At 38.5% G+C, this 21,346-nt stretch overlaps 1 protein-coding gene across 10 annotated transcripts in view; it reads right to left on the reverse strand.

Moving 5' to 3' along the window:
- The window catches only part of LOC126069927 (zinc finger protein 474-like), a 106,342-nt gene that overhangs the window by 31,375 nt on the left and 53,621 nt on the right, over nt 1-21,346 (reverse strand). For 9 of the 10 annotated variants that reach the window (XM_049873584.1, XM_049873583.1, XM_049873582.1 and 6 more), the window contains one exon: nt 5,186-5,218. The exons of the other annotated variant lie outside the window; for it this stretch is intronic. In XM_049873584.1, the coding sequence (XP_049729541.1) occupies nt 5,186-5,218 (33 nt within the window). The remainder of the gene's footprint in view (nt 1-5,185; nt 5,219-21,346) is intronic. 10 annotated transcript variants of the gene reach the window in all.

A 21,346-nucleotide genomic window follows, 5' to 3' on the forward strand; every position in this document is an offset into this window, starting at 1 on the left:
AGTCACCATTTATGTTGTTGAAAAAAGGTATCTGCATTGAAGAAGTCTTTGGTCTTGCAAACGTCTATCATTCTATCTCCAGCACGATCTCTATCACCAAAGCCATATTTTCCAACTACTGATCCTTCTTCTTTGTTTCCAACAAAGGTGAGTATAAGGAATAGCAAACATTTCAGTTAGCTTGGTGTTCAGTATAGAATTGAAAACTAGAATCTGACAGGTAGACTTGCAGCCATGCTGTAAAGGACCATGAAATCCATGCTAAGATCTGGATTTATTTTGTAAATGTTGGGCAGCTGTTACCAGGGGAATAACAGCAGCAATTTATCTAATGTGGCTAGCAGAGGAGCATTCTATGACAGCTTGAGCACTCGTGGTCCTGGGAATGAAGAAATCAGGGAACCAAAATAATCTATTTTATTCTGGATGACAAGGAAGATGGTGTTGTCATTTACAGAAAGAAGGGAGTCAGGAAGAGCAAGTTAGGGAAGAAGAAAAACATGGGTTCTGTTTGGGGCCTGTTGAGTTTGACATACCAGTAGAATTTAAAAGTGAATCAGTCCAGCTATAAGGAGAAACAGACTTGGAATTCAGTTCAAAATTTGTAAACTATTCATACAGAAAGCATGTATAAAACCATGAAGATTCCAGAAAAGGATGCATATACAAAGTAAAAAAAAAAAACCTTTGCTGGCAAGTCAATTCTGATTCATACGGTCTCTATATGACAGAGTAGAACTGTCCCATAGAGTTTCCAAAGCTGTAATCTTTACAGAAGTGCACTGCCACATCTTGCCCCCAAGGAGTGGCTGAAGAATTCAAATCACCGACTTTTTGGTTGGCATTGAGTGCTTAACCACTGAGGCACTAGAGCTCCAAATATAGAGAGTATTTGGAGGAAAATTCCTTGGGAAATATCTATCATAAAGAGATCTGGCAAGGAAAATTGCAGCTAGAATAGACAGTTGTTGTTAGGTGCTGTCGAATCGGTTCTGACTCATAGCAACCCTATATACCACAGAATGAAACACTGCCCGGTCCTGTGCTAACCTTACAATTGTTCTGCTTGAGCCCACTGTTGCATCCACTGTGTCAATCCATCTCATTGAGGGTCTTCCTCTTTTCTGCTGACCCTGTGCTTTACCAAGCATCATGTCCTTCTCCAAGGACTGATCTGTCCTGACAACATATCCAAAGCATGTAAGATGCAGTCTTACCATCCTTGCTTCTAAGGAGCATTCTGGTTGTACTTCTTTTCCAAGGCAGATTTGTTTGTTCTTTTGGCGGTCCCTTGTATACTCAATATTCTTTGCCAACACGACAATTCAAAGGCACCAATTCTTTGGTCTTCATTATTCATTGTCCAGTTTTCACATTCATATGATGCTACTGAAAATACCGGGGCTTGGGACAGGTGTACCATAGTCTTCGAGGTGACATCTTTGCTTTTCAACACTTTAAAGAGGTCCTTTACAGCAGATTGACCAATGTAATGCGTCTTTTGATTTCTTGACTGCTGCTTCCATAGGTGATGATTGTGGATCCAAGTAAATGAAATCCTTGACGACTTCAATCTTTTCTCCATTTTTCATAATGTGGCTTATAGGTCCAGTTGTGAGGGTTTTTTGATTTCTTTATGTTGAGGTGTAATCCATACTGAAGGCTGTGGTGTTTGATCTTCATCAGTAAGTTCTTCAAGTCCTCTCCGCTTTCAGCAAGCAAAGTTGTGCCATCTGCATAAGGCACATTGTTAATGACCCTTCCTCTAATCCTGATGCCCCATTCTTCTTCATATAGTAGAGCTTCTCAGGTTATTTGCTCAGCATACAGATTGCATAGGTATGGTGAAAGGATACAACCCTGACGCACATGTTTCCTGACTTTAAACCAATTAGTATCCACTTGTTCTGTCCGAACAACTGCCTCTTGGTCTATGTACAGGTTCCTCATCAGCACAATTAAGTGTTCTGGAATTCCCATTCTCTGCAATGTTCTCCATAATTTGTTATGATCCACATAGTCAAATGCCTTTGCATAGTCAATAAAACAGTTAAACATCCTCCTGGTGTTCTCTGCTTTCAGCCAGGATTCATCCGACATCAGCAATGATATTTCTGGTTTTGTATCCTCCTCTGAATCCGGCCTGAATTTCTGGTGGGTCCCTGTTGATGTATCGCTGCAGCCACTTTTGAATGATCTTCAGCAAAATTTTGCTTGCGTGTGATATTAATGATATTGTTTGACAATTTCTGCATTTGGTTGGATCACCTTTCTTTGGTGTAGGGATAAAATATGGGTCTCTTCCAGTCAGCTGGCCAGGTAGCTGTCATCCAAATGTCTTGGCATAGATGAGTGAGCACTTCCAGCACTGCATCCGTTTGTTGAAATATCTCAATTCATATTCAGTCAATTCCTGGAGCCTTGTTTTTTGCCAATGCCTTCAGTGCCTCCTGGGCTTCTTCAGTACCATTGGGTCCTGATCATATGCTACCTCTTGAAATGGTTGAACGTTGACTAATTCTTTTTGGTATAATGACTCTGTGTATCCCTTCCATCTTCTTTTGATGCTTCCTGGGTCGTTTAATATTCTGCCCATAGAATCCTTCGCTATTGCAACTCAAGGCTTGAATTCTTTTCTTCAGTTCCTTCAGCTTGAGAAATGCCGAGTGTGTTCTTCCCTTTTGGTTTTCTATCTCCAGCTCTTTGCAAATGTTATCATAATACTTTACTTTGTCTTCTTGAGCTACCTTTTGAAAACTTCTGTTCAGTTTTTTTACTTCATCATTTCCTCCTTCTGCTTTAGCTGCTCATAGTTCAAGAGCATGTTTCAGAGTCTCCTCTGACATCCATCTTGGTCTTTTCTTTCTTTCCTGTCTTTTCAATGACCTCTTGCTTTCTTCATGGATGATGTCCTTGATGTCATTCCACGATTGATCTGGTCTTTGGTCATTAGTGTACAAAGTGTCAAATCTATTCTTGAGACGGTCTCTAAATTCAGGTGGGATATACTCAAGGTCTCATTTTGGCTCTCTTGGACTTGCTCTGATTTTCTTCAGTTTCAACTTGAACTCGCATATGAGCAATTGATGGTCTGTTCCATAGTCGGCCCCTGGCCTTGTTCTGACTGATGATACTGAGCTTTTCCATCATCTCTTTCCGCAGATGTAGTCGATTTGATTCCTGTGGGTTCCATCTGGCGAGGTTTATGTGTATAGTGTATGTGTATGGTGAAAAAAGGTATTTGCAATGAAGAAGTCATTGGTCTTGCAAAATTCTATCATTTGATCTCTGGCATTGTTTCTATCACCAAGGCCCTATTTTCCAACTACTGATCCTTCTTCTTTGTTTCTAACATCTCATTCCAATGACCAGTAATTATCAATGCACCCTGATTGCATGTTCAATCAATCTCAGACTAAAGAAACTGATAAAAAATCTTCAATTTCTTCACCTTTGGCCTTAGTGGTTGATGTGTAAATTTGAATAATAGTCACAACAACTGGCCTTCCTTGTAGGTGTGTGGATATTATCCTATCACTGACAGTATTGTGCTTCAGGATAGATCTTGAAATATTCTTTTTGATGATGAAAGCAATACCATTCCCCTTCAAGTTTTCATTCCCGACATAGCAGACTATATGATTGTCTGATTCAAAATGGCCCATACCAGTCCATTTCAGCTCAATAACGCCTAGGATATCGATTTTTATGTGTTTCACTTCATTTTTGACGATTTCCAGTTTTCCTAGGTTCATACTTCGTACATTCCCTGTTCTGATTACTAATGGATGTTTGCAGCTGTTTCTTCTCATTTTGAGTCATGCCATATCAGCAAATGGAGGTCCTGAAAACTTTACTCCATCCACGTCATTAAGGTTGACTCTACTTTGAGGAGGCAGCTCTTCCCCAGTGATCTTTTGAGTGCCTTCCAACCTGGGAGGCTTATCTTCCAGCACTATATCAGACAAGAATTTCACTGGCTAATTCTTTCCAGAAGTAGACTTCCGGGTCCTTCTTCCTAGTCTTAGTCTGGAAGCTCAGCTGACACCTGTCCTCCATGGGTGACCCTGATGGTACCTGAATACCAGTGGCATAGCTTCCAGCAACACAGAAACACACAAGGCCCTACAGTATGACAAACTGACAGAAGAGATAGAGAAGGGTGCAAAGTTGTAGTTAAAGAAACAGAACAAAAGACTTGTTTCTAGAAAAATGGTATTTGTCAAATGCCACAAAGAGTAATGGGTGATTGAGAAAAAATCATGGGATTTGATTACCAGTAGATTACATATGGGACTTTAGGAGGTTTAATTTTGATGGAGTTGTTAGGTGCTGTTGGGTCAGTTTTCGACTCATAGGGCCCCTTTGTGACAGAGGAGAACTGCCCCATAGGGTTTTCTAGGCTGTAATTTTTATGGGAGCAGATCACCAGGTCTTTCTCCCATGGAGCTGCTGAGTGGGTTCAAACTGCCAACCTTTCAGTTAGCAGCCATGCACTTAATCGTTTGCCATCAGGGCTCCTTTCAATGGAGTAGTAAGGGTAAAAACTACATTGCTAGGAGTTAAAGATTAGGTAGCGGGAAAAGATCGGAAGGAAACTTGAGAGATAAACAGAGTTGAAGAAATGTTTATTTTGTCGTTTTAAGGATACAGGTGTCTTTGACATATTTATAGAGAGCGTCTGTGCAGAGGGAGAAAGACTCTAGGCCCAAGAAGAAAGGGTTAATCCATAGAGAAAGGACACAGAGGAGGAAGGAGGAGATGGGATCAAGGCCATAAATGGAAGTGTAAACCTCTGAAGAATGAAAAAAAGGAATAGATGGAGATAGAAAAAGGCTGTTGAGAGCAGCGAGGAATTAATGGAGTTCTCATAGCCTTCTAAATATGAGGCAAAGTGATCTTCAGAGAATGAAGAGATTCAGATTCTAGAGAAAAGAATAGTGAAAAATCTTGGAATTAGGCGCTGTGGGGAATGTGATAGTGATTAATTATGGAAGAATACTTAGTGAATAATGGAAAAGGCCCAGTTAAATTGAGCCGTAAGGAATTTTAGTGGAATTAAATGACCTTTTTTCAAAATTTTGTTTCATAGTATTGGGTGGCATGAAAGCAGAAACAAATTAAGTGGATGGTGTGGTTTTCTTTGGGAAATAAAACAGTAATAATATGTGTGTTTTATACTCACCTTCCTTTTCACTGTGACTATTGGGGATGATACCTGCAGTGGAAAGAGCACAGAGGAAGATCAAGATGGAAAAAAAACACATCGATGATTTCTGCTTAGCGAAGCAGAAATAGCAGATTCAAGATGAGAAAATCCACAGTTAATACAAACCAAACAAAATGGAGAATAGTCATTCCTTAGATTATCTGAGTTTTTTTTTAAGCACATTATTTGAAGTAAAATATTTTTGTTCTATTATTCCATACTGAATTATGCCAATAGATTGTGTATTTTAATCAAAATTAGTAGATAGTTGTTCAACCCTCTTTGCATTAGCCATGTAGCAGAGTTTAACACCTGAAAAGTGACTTTGAATATCTCAGGGAAATTAAAGGCCTAAAGAGAAAACATAGGGTTTCTTCTTCTGCTAGCAATAATAATCTTCAAGACATCCAAAAGTTTCTCACTATTTTTTACATGTTCCTTTACTTGAAAGATTAATTAAATACAGATTTTTGTTAGAAAATGAGAAGTAATTCTTTTTATTTTGAGAATAATGAATTTATTAAAATTCCATATGGAAAGTATGAACCAAATCCAATATTTAACCAAGCATATAAGCAAAACGAATGACATGGGTCATAAATGAAGACATTCATGTCACACTGTCAAAAGGTTTCCTTTGGTAAGAAAGGTCAGAAGAAAACAGGCAGACACAGAGGTCAGAAAATATGCACAGAATAACTAAAAGGGATGTGGGAGAAAATTAATACCATAAAAAGCTAAGATGTTCTATATTATATTTTCCAAAGCTTGCCCCATGCTCTATACTTGTGGTTGAACTGCAGTTGAACTTGCGACATATTCCATATTCTTAGGTTTTGAACATCTTACTCCTAAGCCATGCTCTAGGGAAGTACAAACAACCCAGCTACAGCTGAAGAGAAAAATGCATCCCCATGGCTCTGGACTTAGATGAGAGAAACCCGTTTCTCATTAATGTCATGACTGTCAATCTGAAACATCTAGGGAAAACTCAGCCATCTCCAACTTGTGGTTATTGCCGCCACCCCAGCTGCCAAAGTTTTACTATGCAGCCTCTTTCCTCAGTGTTTTTAGATGGCAGTGGATATATGAGGGATGAACAAGAGAAACAGGAAGAAGAGAGAGACTGTAGCCCTGCCAGAAAGAACAGAAAGCCCCTCCTTGGCGAATGTGCTGTGCCCTGGTTTTCAAAGACATGGCATAAAAGAGCAAAGCCGGGGCAGTGGAGGTCTGTGGGGGCAGGGAAACTTGTCTATGTAGGGCTTTGCCAGGGCCAGCTGACTCCAGGAAAGTGTAATCAAAGGAAGGCAAGCAGGAAGTTGATAAATCTGGGAAGTTTCTGCAGAGCAAAGGATTAGACCAACAATTTTTCTGTCAACATTTCAGATAATATTTAAGTGGTATGGCACTTCTCTAACACTATGGCAAAGGCTTTAAAAAAAAAAAAGTTAATCACTGAATCTATATAAACTATTACAGGTGAACTGCTATGGGGTGGGAGGAACAACTAAATGCCTCTACACAAGTGAGTCTATTAGGGGTCATCGTAATTTTGCTTTAGTTGTTAGTTTTCCTGGAAAAGTCTATTTAGGCTGGATATAGACAGGGCACTTGAGCACTCTAGGGAAAACTTTCATATGTGTATATCTCTTATAACTTGAATCTGCTAGCTTTTCATGTGATTTCAATCATTTTCCTAGCCACTCCCATAATTATCATTTCATTTTCCATGCAGCATTTTTTTTTTTTTTCTTTTTGTTAGTGTTTTTTCTCTGTCAGAAACACCTTATGTTCAATCTTTTAGGCCAGGTCTGTGCAACATAAAGGGAAGTGAACATTTAACAATTTTTCTTCTGATGTATGTAGATGATGGTTTCTCATCCATCCATTCATTTTTCACAGTTTAAAATAAATAGCTGCAATACCACGATTAAAGCAAGGGGGAAAGAATATGGACCAAAAAAAGAGAAAAGAATCTTAAGAGAGGTATTGATAGAAGAGGAATGGACATTATTGTTCAAGAAAACTTGGGCCAGCTAGTATATCTATTTCAAATAGCTTCAAACAGCTCTTTATGACCTGTGTCTAACTCAGGCTAAAAAAGAAATCACAACGAACTACAAACCTATTAACTTACAGAAGGAAGTATGACAATTGGACAGAAGGAAGAAATATTCCTAAGGCTAAGTATTATTGCATGGATCTTAATAAAAGAGATATAGAAAACTAACATGGAAGTGATTATTAGCAATTTTATAAGAGACCAGAAATACTATTTGGTCATTTCTAATATTAACCCCACAATAAATACTAAAAGTAATAGCTTACAGTGTTATTTATAAGTTACATTATAAATAACATATAAATTATAACATAAAAGTAATAACTTATGTGTTATTTACAAGGGAGTTGAAAGAATGTGATCCAAGGATGTAGGTGATCTGGAGATTTGTTGTGAAATAGAAATTAGTACATAAAAATAGTATTTATGGAGCACAGACACCTTTGAAAATATGAAAGCAGTGGTCGGCTTCTCAGAAAAAACACACACACATACAGAATTGTGGATATGATTTCCACAAATTGGTGGACTCTGCAAGACACATCCATTAACTCCAGGAAATGAATTACAGCACCGTTAGCCAGAGTCAAAATTTTTCTTCAAGTAGATGTTCCTTTGCCTAAGAGCAATTTGGCACTGTTTAAATACCTCAAGAAGTACTGAGTTGAAGCATGAAAAAACTTATGAAATATACCACCACTGGCTTTATGGTAGTCTTAAATCCTGCTATGCCTTGGACAAATCTTTTATACCTGTTCTGTAGGCTAAGTATTATGAGCTCTTTCTTTTATTCTCTAAAGTGTCCCTGTTTGATCAATAAATTATATAGTTACGCTACCACCAGTCCCCTTTGAAAAACATCAATTAATAAAATACAAGCAATCAAGGAATGAAATAACCACAAAAGCTCAGCAATAATAGAAGCTGTAAGAGGCTCATGATGAATCCAATTAAATAGAAACTAAGGGAAAATAACTATAGAAATTATAGTTAAGAGGAAAGAATATGAAAAAATATACCTTGACAAATAAAAATACTATATCAAAAATAATTTTTTTGAGAGAGGAGAGTTACAAAGAAGTTAACAATACTAAATTTCTCACCTTCTTGGCAACAATAAATTAAAACTGTAAAACAATGTAAAATTAAAGCATTAAGTTAAAATTTTTTAATCAAATCCTTATATTTGTTTTTAGCTTTTAGCTTTAAATGGGTTCTTTAAAAACTAATATTCTATTTTTCTGAAATTCAGCAATGTCATCAGATTCACATTGGTTTATTTTTGTCTGTTAAATTATGAAAATTTGGTGTAATTTTTATACTTTTTTAGTATGGCTTGAATTTTTAAAAAAAGGATTTGAGTCATTTTTATAAGAATTATAAAGCAATAAAAAAGAACATTAACACCAGAGTTAAAACTTAGAGGAGTTAAGTAATAAAAATCAGTCCAAAGGTAAAAATCAAGTAGAATCCAAATTACTTCCTGGAAATTCTTTGACTCATAAAAGCCAATATTCAAGGATTATGTATATAATATAGTTTAACATTATAATGAGCTACTAATTGAAATTAAAATTAGTATTATGAACGATACTTTGCATAGCATAAAACTACAATGAAAATAAAAAATATTTGCAACATTTTAAATTATGTTATTCAAATAATACTGTTTTATTTTGCTAATTATTTGCATTTGAATATACATCCATTAAATGTTTGTATGAAGCAACTTAATCGAAGTCCTAGAGTTTTGCACCATTACTATAGAAAGCAAAAATCAAAGAGCTAACATTCGTATCCTCAGAATCCCAGATTGAGAGAAAGTGGAACTAAAAAGTGTTTGAAAAAATAATGGCTCAAAACTTCCCAAATTTGGTGAAAGACACAAACCTACAGAATCAATAAGCTGAGCTCCAAAGAGAATAAACCCAAAGAAATTCACACAAAGATGTGGCGTAATTAAACTTCTGAACGCTAAAGACAAAAAAAAAAAAAGTCTTGAAAATTATCAGACAGAAGTGACATATTACTTATACAGGAACTCTAATTCAAATGACAGAAGATTTTTCATCTGAAACCAGAGAGGTCAGAAAGAAGCCTGTTAAAAATATCCCCCAGGAATGGAGAGGAAATGAAGACATTTTCAGACAAAGGAACACCAAAGAATTTGTTGCTACCAAATCTATCCTTAAATAATGGCTAAAGGAAGTTCTCTAAACAATAAGAAAATCATCACAGAAAAGGTTTGGGACTTCAGAAAGGAAAGAAAGAATATCAAAATGGGTAAAAACAGGATAAATACAATAGATGATTATTCTCACAAGTTTTTTTGTTTTTTAACTTACCCTTTTAAAGTATACAGTTCAGTGGTTCATGGTATATTTCACAGCTTCAAGCTGGAACCCCTGCTGAGAATTTGCATTTCTACCCCCATATATACTGAATCAGAATCTATAGTTTAACAAGATTCCCAGGTGATTCTTATGTATAATAAATTTTGAAAACCCCTGCTATACTAGTGAAGCCCTCATGGTGCAGTGGTTAAGAAGCGGCCCCTTGGAAACCATATGGGGCAGTTCTACTTTGTCCTATAGGGTTGCAATGAGTCAGAATCGACACAACGGCAACTGATTTGGTTTTTGGTTTGGGCTTTACCAGTGGTTCTCAGGATTGATTCCTAACCAGCAACATTAGCATCGCCTGGGAACTTGTTAGAAATGAAGGCTCTCAGCAGGAGTTTCAGCTGGAAAGAACTGGCCGAAGCCCTGGTATATTCTCAAAGATAGCATCCCACTGTCTAAATCCAGAACGATTTCATCACCTCTAGAAGAAACTCCATACCCATTATCAGTCATTCCCCGTTCCCCATCCTAGCCCAGACCCTGGCGACCACTAATCTACTTTGTCTATATGGATTTGTCTGTTCCAAATATTTCGTATAAATGGAATCACACAAGATGCGGTCATTTGTTATTGGCTTCTTTCACACACATTGAGACATGTGAGGACCTGTCTATAAGCAAAGAAACGCCAAGGAACGCTGGCGGACAACAGAAACCAGGAGAGAGGCTCACAGAAAGAATCAACATGGCCGAGACTCTGATTTCAACTTCTAGATCCCAGAACTGTGAGAAAATAAAGTTGTTTTTTTAAAGCCCAAAACAAGCACTAACAAAAGTCTGGGAAAACAATCTGAAGACAAGATTTAGCATAAGTCTGTTTCCACCATAAGACAATCTAAACATAGTTCTTCCAGATAGCTTAATTTTGTTCAGGCTTCCTTCTCTGGCCTGGATGCATTAGCCAAAAAGTGAACTCACAAATAACTAAAGGGGACTGTACAGTATTAGCCCTCTTAATGTTGAAAAGTGGCTGCCAGAAAGATGATAATTTGGGGGATAGATGGATCGAATCATCCCTCGGGTCTCGTATTGCACATTCTGGCTGCACTGACAAATCACCATATACTGTTCAGCCCTCAAGCCCCTTCTCCTTGCACTTAACCCTGTCAAATCCGGGTTAACCATAACTCCCTTAAATCAGATTCTGACTCATTAGCAACCCTATAGGACAGAGTAGAACTACCCCATAGGGTTTCTAAGGCTACACTGCAAGGTTTAAAAAAAAAAAAAAGACAGGCACCAGTGTTGTATCCTTTCACCATACTTATTCAATCTGTATGCTGAACGAATAATCCAAGAAGCTGGAGTATATGAAGAAGAAAATGGCATCAGGACTGGAGGAAGACTGACTCATTAACAACCTTCGATATGCAGATGACACAACCTTGCTTGCTGAAAGCAGCAGAACTTGAAGCACTTACTGATGAAGATCAAAGACTACAACCTTCAGTAGGGATTACAGCTCAACATAAAGAAAACAAAAATCATCACAACTAGACCAAAAAGCAACATCATGATAAACACAGAAAATACTGAAGTTATCAAGGATTTCATTTTACTTGTATCCACAATCAATGCCCATGGAAGCAGCAGTCAAGAAATCAAATGACATATTTTAGTGGGCAAATCTGCTGCAAAAAAATCTCTTTAAAGTGTTAAAAAGCAAGATGTCACTGTGAAGACTAAGGTGCACCTGACCCAAGCCATGGTATTTTCAATCATCTTCTATGCATGTGAAAGCTGGACAATGAATAAGGAAGACTGAATAAGAGTTGATGCCTTTGAATTATGGTGTTGGTGAAGAATATTGAATATACCATGGACTGCCAGAAGAATAAACAAATTTGTCTTGGATGAAGTACAGCCAGAATGCTCCTTAGAAGCATACTTTGAACAAGTTGTCAAGAGGGACCAGTCCCTGGAGAAGGATATGATGCTTTGTAAAGTAGAAGGTCAGTGAAAAAGAGTAAGACCCTCAACAAGATGGATTGACACAGTGGTTTCAACTATGGCTCAAACATAACAACGGTTGTAAGGACGGTACAGGCCTTGGCAGTGTTTCATTCTGTTGTACATAGGGTAGCTATGAGTTGGAACCAGCTCATGGACACCTAGCAATACAACAAAACCTAATCTTTACGGAAACAGACGGTCACATCTTTCTCCCATGGAGCAGCCAGTAAGTTTGAACGATTGATCTTTTGGTTAACAGCCGAGCACTTAACCACTTCACCACTCAGGCTCCTAATTGCTTAATAGTGCTGTAATAGATTAGCATAATGCTTTAAAGACAGTAATGAAAAGACTGGTTAGAGGAAGTTTGAAAATAAGGATTGGTTTGTTCAATATATGATTGAAACATGATTGGTCAGACTTTGAGAAGGTGGTCAAAGGTTGGTACCTTTTCTGAGTGTCTCTCCCTTCTTCCCCTTTAGTCCTGTCCCCAGACTCTATCATCTTGTCATTCGGCTGCTAACCGAAATGTTGGAGGTTCACTCAAAGGCACCTCAGAAGAAAGCCCTCTCAATACACTCCTGAAATATCAGCCACTGAAAATCCTATAGAGCACAGTTCTACTCTGACACATATACGGTCGCTATGTGTGGGAATCGACAGGACGGCAGCTGGTATATGCTTCAGTAGGTGGGTAGGGGTTTGACAGACAGTGCTAGAAGAAAGGTATTTCTATGCCAAGAATGCTTCATCAACCAAGTGAAGCTTCCTGTGTGGTACTGTGGGAGTCAGGCAGAAAGAGGGCAAGGAAAGAAAGCAGTGAAAAGTGTATCGAAATTGTATTGAGACCTGAATTCAAGGATGAGAACTTAATACCTATGAGACAGAATCAGATTAAGGAGTGGGCCAGATGGGACAATTCGTAATTTTTATATACTAAAACACCATGAGATCATTGGTAAAACACCAACTGATTCCACTTGCTCTAAAGTAGACAGTGTTCTCAGGTGACAATTAAGTTGCTAAAGTTACTGGAAATTTACCAAGTGTCCACCCATAGGAGAATAAACTAAATGTAACACAGCCATTCAGTGGAATATTATTCAGCAATTAAAAACAACAAACAAACAAAACTACTGATACACACACCAACATGGATGAAACTTGAAGTCTTTATGCTGAAAGAAGCCAGACACAAAAGAGTATACGCTGTATGATTTCATTTATGTGTCATCTATACTACTCTGTAGTGATTGAAAGCAAGTCAGAGGTGGCCTGGAGGCTAGAGGAGGAAAGAGGAATAAATTTTAAAGGGTGCAAAGAATCTTTAGGGGATGATGGAAATGTTCTGTATCTTGATCTTGGAGGTAGTATCACAGGTATATAAAACTGTCAAAGCTCATTGAATTGCACGTGTTAAATAGATGTAGTTTACTGTAAATTACACCTCAATAAAGCAGATTAAAAACACTCGTGCAGATGTAGTTTACTGGAGTATTTTTGTGTTGTCATGCCCATGCAATGCAGTGGGTTCAAAGTCAGCAGCAGATGTCCTCAGATGAGATTCCAAAATCAAAGAATGTGTCAAGTAATGTTTTTAAAATGCCATTTGCCAGGGATTATGGAATATTTTTAAAATTTCTAGTTTCTAAGCCCTTTAATTTGTCTCCCAAAGAGTTTTCCAGTTCAAGAAAACCACACCTCCCAAAAACAAAAAACTGAAAAAAGGGAAAGAACTAGAGAAAACTAGGAAATGTAACGTGAGATTTTTTTTTTTTTCCAGAACATTAACTTTTTTTTTTTTTCGGGCCAGAGAAAGTGCATTAGGAATAAACTTAATTCTGTGTAAGATTTTATCAAGAAAAGTCCAATTCTACGGTGTCAGGAACTGAGGCTTGCAGTCAGAGATGGGTATGCTCAAAACAGTGCTTGCCCTCTGTGCTCATGTGCACGGCATCTGGTCTATTTGAAATGTAACTAGCGCAGGTTCCTCATCTTCCAGTACGATGACCTCAAGGTCCTTCAGAATATGAGTGTGTGTGCGTGTGTGTGTGTGTGTGTGTGCGCGCACCAAAGACATATAAGTTCAGTGACTTTCTTTGCTTGACTTCAGCAATACTGACAGGCTCCTCTGGCCTCAAGCTATTCATTCCTTTACATTTTCCATGGCTTTTCCGTTATTGTCTTTCCAGCCTACAGTTCCTGAGGTCGTTTACATCAGGAAGACAGGAAGAGAGAACTGAGGATTTTGGTTCTAGAAGGGCACAGGTAAAATTAACCATATGCTACCAGGGAAGAGAGGAGACCCCCCTCCCCCCACTCCCCACCCACATTTGCACGTTGGAAGGCGGTAGTTTGCTGGATTTATTTCTTGTTACTGAAGAAGTTGCCTTGGTCTTTTTAATGAGGCCATTTTAGTGAGGCTGTGGCCAAGCAGCCATATTAAGATGTAAAAGATGTCTTTTTTATTACCAAATATGAATGCAAATGAAATTTTTGGCTTCTTCCCTTCAAGAAACATGCTTTCCACATTACTTGGAATTAAAAAAAAGAAATGCATAAAGTTTAATGCTTGTTTTGTTTCTGTGTGTGTGTGAGTCTGTGTGTTTTGCATCATAACATCTCTGCATCAAAACACCAGTATGCCTGTGTTCATTTGGGGATATTCATCAGCCTAAGAGTCAAAGGGAAATTAAGGCACCCAGAGGTGAGAAGGATACCTTATGGCACAGTGGTTAAGAGTCCGGCTGCTAACCAAAATGTTGGCAGTTTGAATCCACCAGCTGCTCCTTGAAAATCCTGTGGGGCCATTCTACTCTGTCCTATAGAGTCTCTGTGAGTTGGTATCCACTCAATGGCAACAGGTTTTGTTTTTGTTTTTTTTTTTTTTCAGAGGTGAGAGAATATCCTGACTGGGAAACAGTCCTGCTAATCTGAACCACAACTTTGAGCAAAATAGAAAGGGCACCTCTAACTTAAGACAGTTTCCAACCATCTGTCTATAATTATTAGCCTTTAATGACAGTCTCAAATACAAGACAAAGCAATGGTGACCATGGAGATATACACATGACAGTCCTCACCCATCTCAGGCCTAAAACTGGTCCTCAATGTCCATGTGTACTTTTCATACAATGGAGTATGACTGGTGGCTAGCACAGTATGGCCAGCCTGTAAATATCTGGGCTTAACCAGAAATTTTTCAATTTCAAAACAATTATCAAATAATGGGATTCTAAACATTGATATTGGAGTTGCATTGTGAGTAGAAATAAACCAGACACATATGCTAAAATCACAGCTGAGAAGGATTCAGGAGATAAAACCTGTACTATGGAGGGCTTTTTTTTATGGAGGGCATTGGGTTTTTTTTATATGGTAATACGCCTGGAGGGAAGGGCTGTCTTTCAGTAGGTGATTCAGCTGGAGCCCAGCGGCTGTTGTTCAGGAAGTATTTTCTGATTATATGTGATGTGTCAGGCACTGTGCTAGCTATAGAACCACCAGCCCTCACAACAGGAATGACCATACTCAACTTACCATCTTTATTTCATTAGTTTTTGTTTTTTTAATTTTTTCTAAGCTCTTTTTCTGGGCAGTAAGTAAGGTTGACAAATCCTGATTTCACATGCATAGAGCTCATTTCATCTGACCAGAGAAGAAGGGAAAAAAGTGTCAGAAGAGGATCTGCTGAGAGGAAGCATTTTTCTTGACTTCTTTGCCCATTTACATGTTTGGACTAAGACTAATCAGTTCTGAAGACTAATCTCCAGACTTGGAATCTCTCTAGGATCCTGGTCTTTTATGGCCCTTTAAAATTCTTAGAAGGTTTGACTACCAGGTGTCTGACCTACAAGAATGCCTTCATTGTCCTGAAAACCCCCACAGGTCATCCAAAGGGTAGTGACAGGCTCAGTAAATTACCCTATGTTTGGGCAGGAAGTATCTGTATCCCTGATCCCTACAAACAACTATCCCTTCAGCTTCCACAGCTGTCTTCTCATGACCCAGACTACTCTCTTTTCAGCATCTAACCCAGACTACCCCTTAGAACTGCCTCTTTTGTATTTCATACTCTGGATTTCAGATTGAATACTGATGGACCAAAGGCCCTTTAGGGCAACAGACATGTTTTATTTGTCCAATGCAATAGTCTTAAAAGTTATCAATATGATTATCTTTAGGGGGGACTTACTCCCCAAGATACCACAGTCTTCAGCACTGTCTATTTGCAGGCTGCCCAGCCCCTGAAAAGCATTTAAGCTCGTGACTTTGAGTAGTCCTTCTTCCCAATTCCTCTCCACACTCATCTCCCCTTATGACTCATTGCTAAGAAATGGGCTAAATCTCTGTGAGCAGCCATCTAGGATACTCCACTGGTCTCACCCCTTCAGGAGCAAGGAAGAATGAAGAAAACTAAAGATACAAGGGAAAGATTTGTCCAAAGGTCTAATGGACCACATCTATCATGGCCTCCACCAGACTGAGTCCAGTCCAACTAGATGGCACTCGGCTACCACACTGACCGCTCTGACAGGGATTACAACAGAGGGTCCCAGACAGAGCTGGAGAAAAATGTAGAACAAAATTCTAACTCAAAAAGAAAGACCACACTTGCTGGCCAGACAGAGACTGGAGAAACCCTGAGAGTATGGCCCCTGGAGACCCTTTCGGCTCAGTAATGAGGTCACTCCTGAGGTTCGCCCTTCAGCCAAAGACAGAACAGACCCATGGAACAAAACAAGACTAAAGGGGTGCACTAGCCCTGGGGCTGGGACTGGAAGCAGGAGGGAACAGGAAAGCTGGTAATAGGGAATCCAGGTTGACAAGGGAGAGTGTTGACATGTCGTGGGGTTGTTAACCAATGTCACAGAACAATGTGTGTACTGTTTGATGAGAAACTAGTTTGTTCTGTAAACCTTCATCTAAAATACGATAAGAATTAAAAAAAAAAAAAGGGCTAAATTTATGGTTAATTCACATTAATGAGCCAATGGCTAAAAAGGGTTTGTTACCTAGCTAGGAAATCTTTCATTTTAGCTTGGCTCTCTTATGGAGTTAATGCTTTAATTCAAAGCATCAGACTGAAATTCTGAATGTGGGATTAAAAACAAACAAAAGTACCAGGTAGTAGGTGAGGTATTTTAGAGGGGAAAAAAAAAAAAAAAAAAAACAGTGACACATTGGAGTTACGCCACACTGAAAATTCCCTGCTCTATTTAATTTAAACTTTATAACAACTAATCCCAGAATCTGGACTACCTGAAGAAGAATGCAGCATCAGGATTGGAAGAAGACTCATTAGCAATTTGCGATCTGCAGATGACACAACCTTATTTGTGAAAGTGTAGAGGGGTTGAAGTACTTACTGATGAAGATCAAAGACTACAGCCTTCAGTATGAATTACACCTCAACATAAAGAAAACAAAAATCCTCACAACTAGACCAATAAGCAACACCATGATACCCAAATACCCAGTGCTGTTGAGTCGATTCCAACTCATAGCGACCCTATAACGGAGAAGATACTGAAGTTGTCTAGGATTTCATTTTACTCGGACCCACAATTAATGTCCTTGGAAGCAGCAGTCAAGAAATCAAACAACATATTGCAGTGGGCAAATCTGCTACAAAAGACCTCTTTAAAGGGTTAAAAAGCAAAGATGTCACCTTGAGGACTAAGGTGCACTTGACCGAAGGCATGGTGTTTTCAGTGGTATTTTCTCATAAGCATGTGAAAGCTGGACAATGAATAAGAAAGACCAAAGAATTGATGCCTTTGGATTATGGTGTTGATGAAGAATATTGAATATACCATGGACTGCAAGAAGAATGAAATCAGTCTTGGAAGAAGCACAGTCAAAATACTCCTTAGAAGCGAGGATGGTGAGACTTCTCCCATACTTTGAACATGTAATCAGGAGGGACCAGTCACTGGAGAAGGGCATCATGACTGGTAGAGGGTCAGGGAAAAAGAGGAAGACCCTCAGTGAGATGGCTGCAACAACGGGCTCAAACATAGCAAAGATTGTGAGAATGACTCAGGACCAGGCAGCATTTTGTTCTGTTGTACACAGGGTCACTATGAATTGGAATTGACTCAGTGGCACCTAACAGCAACAACAGCAATCACAACAGAACTTGAGGAGGCTTAAAACTTACTCTTAGGCATAAGAAGCTCATATATTAAAGGTCCAATTTCCAAGACCATACGTACACAGTAACTGTTGGTAATCCTTAAGTCATTTATTCCCTGAGGGTTTTTGCTTTTTTGCACCCCAGTTGGATCCCAGACTGTCAAAAACAGGATGTGTCCTACCAGGGTCTGAGGGAATTGTTCTGTGATTGTGCAGCTGTTAAAATGGGTGTCATTCCATCAAAGAGTATTTCTCTTTCCACAGAATAAAATTAAACATAAAGAATTTGAGTCTTATCTGCTGTTTTAGATTTTCCACACTCCTGATTCCCTTCATTACGCCAAATAATTGAGATGTCTGTGGTAAGCGCACATGGCATATCATAGAATGCAGATCCTTTGGATGGGGGAAATAAGAGGAAACTTTCCATTTTTCCACACTTGAGGGAAAAAAAAAAAAAAAAAACGTTTTCTAAATCTTTGAGTATTAGTCAATACTGAAAATGTCTGACCAAGTAGCATAATGGCAACTAACACTTAACAGAGCACTTAGTAGACTGGACGGCAATGGGTTTAGGCCCTGTACTGGAGCCCTGGTGGTACAGTGGTTAAGTGCTTGCCTGCTAACCTGCAAACTACCTGCTAAAGATCAGTGGTTTGAACCCACCAGCTGCTCTGCAGGAGAAAGATGTGGCAGTCTGCTTCCGTAAATATTACAGCCTTGGAAACCCTATGAAGTGATTCTGCTCTGTTCTATAAGGTCACCATGAGTCAGAATTAACTTGACAGTGATGGGTTTTGTTTTAGATACTATATTAATGTCCCTGAGTTTATGTTCAACAATTGTCATGGATTGAATTGTGTCCCCCTAAAATATGCGTCAGTTTGGCTAGGCCAATGATTCCCAGTAGTATGTCATCATTCTCCATTTTGTGATCTGATGTAATTACCCTCCATTTTGTGATACTATGTAACTATCCTCCATTTTATACATTGTAGATCCTAAAACATTTATGAGGTGGGATTAGGGTGGGTTGTATCTTGAGTCACGCTGTCTTACTTGAGTCATGCACTTACTCAAATCACACCCTTACTTGAGTTACACCTTTTGTCTTACAAAAGATGAGTTGGGCTCAACTTGATGATAACAAAAAAAATTTTTTTTGTAGGCCCTGTACTAAGCACTTTAAATGCATTATTTTATTTATTCTCACAGTAACCTTCTGAGCAAGACACTATCAATGCCCTCATTTTACAAACTAGGGAACTAAGGCACAGAGAGGCAACCGTCCTCAGACTCTGCCTTTCACCACACTGCCACTGTGAAGCGGGTAAGAAGGAGTTAAAAATTGGTTTGTCAGACACCATCACGCTGTTTTGCAGGCATTCTTTCATTTACTCTTCTCATGTTTGGGAATCAAGGCAGAGAGAGGTTAAGTAATTTGCTCAAAAATATGTGTTTTATTGTGCGTCCATGATCTGAATTCAGGTCTGTCTGATTCAGGTTTCCATAAATATGTGACTCAACACAACTAACAACAACAACAACAACAAGGTCATCACTGGTTGTTAGAACATGATATTCTGCCTTAAGTATCTACAGAGTCAGCCATTGGGTGGCATTTTATGGAATGTAACAAAATTTCTACTTCTATCCTCCCATGACCTCAAAATTTCATTTTGGGGGGTTAAGCATGGCTCTTTTCCCAGATCCTCTTTGAAAATGAGGATACTTCCATGAGTGACATTCATAGGCAAATATGCCTATGAGTGGTATTTTTCTATGAAGGAGTTTATCAGATTTCCTTAATTCCATCCCAATAATATCAAGGCGTAAGGCGTGGTAAGGGTAAATAGAATGCAGAAAGTGCTGAAAGAAAAAGATCAGGGTATCAGGCCAGATCAACAACTCATTTCCTCAAATCAGAATTTTGCCTCTGGCATTTAAAGTGCAATTACAACAAACTTGACTGAGACTGAACGTGTACAGTTAAGTTTTCATTCCTCCAGGCATGTCCTGCAAATACAGGCAAAGTGTAAATCGGGTGTGAGTGCATAGGAGTAACTCTATAGTTAAATCTCAAATTGTGACAACTGCAGAGTGTGATTGTCTAGAAACCACTGGTATTTCACATTTACTTTTGGTGTTTTCAAACAATTCTACCCAAATGTCACATCTGGAAGGATCATTGTTTGAAATTAAATTGTTTTTGGAAACCAGTGGATGCCACGTAAAGGAATTTTCCAATCCAGCCTGTTTATTGGCCAACTGTTAGTCTTTTACTTGTGATTTGGAGTCTGTTTTGCTTCTATTTAACAGTAAGAAAGACTGAGTTATTTGTTTGAAAATACCGTTAATATTATCTTCACATACTTTATTTTTGTTTAAAAAAAGTTCTATTGATAATTTAAATATATGTTTGAAATTTTAGTTATTTAATTGCCCATCCTGAGATTTAAGGATGAAAAATACAATTCGAAGAACTAATTCTAAATTATAGTCTATGTTCCTGAAAGGTTTTAGTTTCTTGGCTGAAGTTTAGTTTTTCTTTTTTACATTTGAGACAAAACTATTTTTTTTTTTTTTATGATCTCTTAGAAGAACCCTGGTTGGAAGGTAAGATTTTTCAGATATTGATGGAATCTCCTGCAAAATTCTTTATGACCAGAAATGGCATTCCTTGAAAAAAATGGATGGAGGATATCCCTGGGTTTTAGTTCTTGTATCCATCAGCATGGCACCAGCCCTGGCTCTTATGGTCAGATAGCATCCAGGTCAAAGGGCAAAATGAAGCAACAAAAGAACAATGGGGACAGGAGGAAAAACCTGCAAACTAAGACAGCCATTCTCCAGAGCCTCAGGCCTCTAGGGGCAGTTAAGTTTGTCCACCTTCTACAGTTAGAAAGGGAAAAAAAAAAAGAAGGCGTAGACACTATGTGACCTGGAACCTGGAAATTCAATTAATTCAAGTGACTGATTTGTCTATGACTTATATGCTAAAGAGATCCCAACTCAGAGGGAAGACCAAGGAAAGAAGTTCCCCAATGAAAGAGAAGACTATCTCTTTACATAGACTAGAAAGAATTCTGACCTTAAAGGATAGTAGGTGATTTTTTTTTTTTTTTAATTTTCTTTTCTTATCAAAGTTGTTGGAGCCCTGGTGGCACAATAGTTAAGAGCTCTCTGCTGACCAAAAGGTCGATAGTTTCAATTCACCAGCTGCTCCTTGAAAACCCTATGGGGCAGTTCTACTCTGTCCTATAGGGTTGCTATGAGTCAAAATTGACTTGACAGCAACAGGGTTTTTTTTGGTTTTATCTAAGTTGTTAACCCCAACCACCTCCTCTCCTTGCTCGCAACTCTCTGCCACTAATTTCCTGAAGCTTTAAATTGGTATGATGATATGTTTATGTTTTCACCTTCTCTGATTAAACAAAGGTAGCCCGGGATGTGAGAGCCACTTGGGGGCTTTACTGTATTAGAGTTAGTGATTGGAACACAAATATTGGAAACTTTTTGACTTTCCTGATTTATTAGGCCCTTCCTCAATTTGTAGGACAACCTCTTAGAGAAAAAATATTT

The sequence above is a fragment of the Elephas maximus genome, chromosome 2, assembly GCF_024166365.1.
Source record: "Elephas maximus indicus isolate mEleMax1 chromosome 2, mEleMax1 primary haplotype, whole genome shotgun sequence".
Classification (NCBI taxonomy): domain Eukaryota; kingdom Metazoa; phylum Chordata; class Mammalia; order Proboscidea; family Elephantidae; genus Elephas; species Elephas maximus.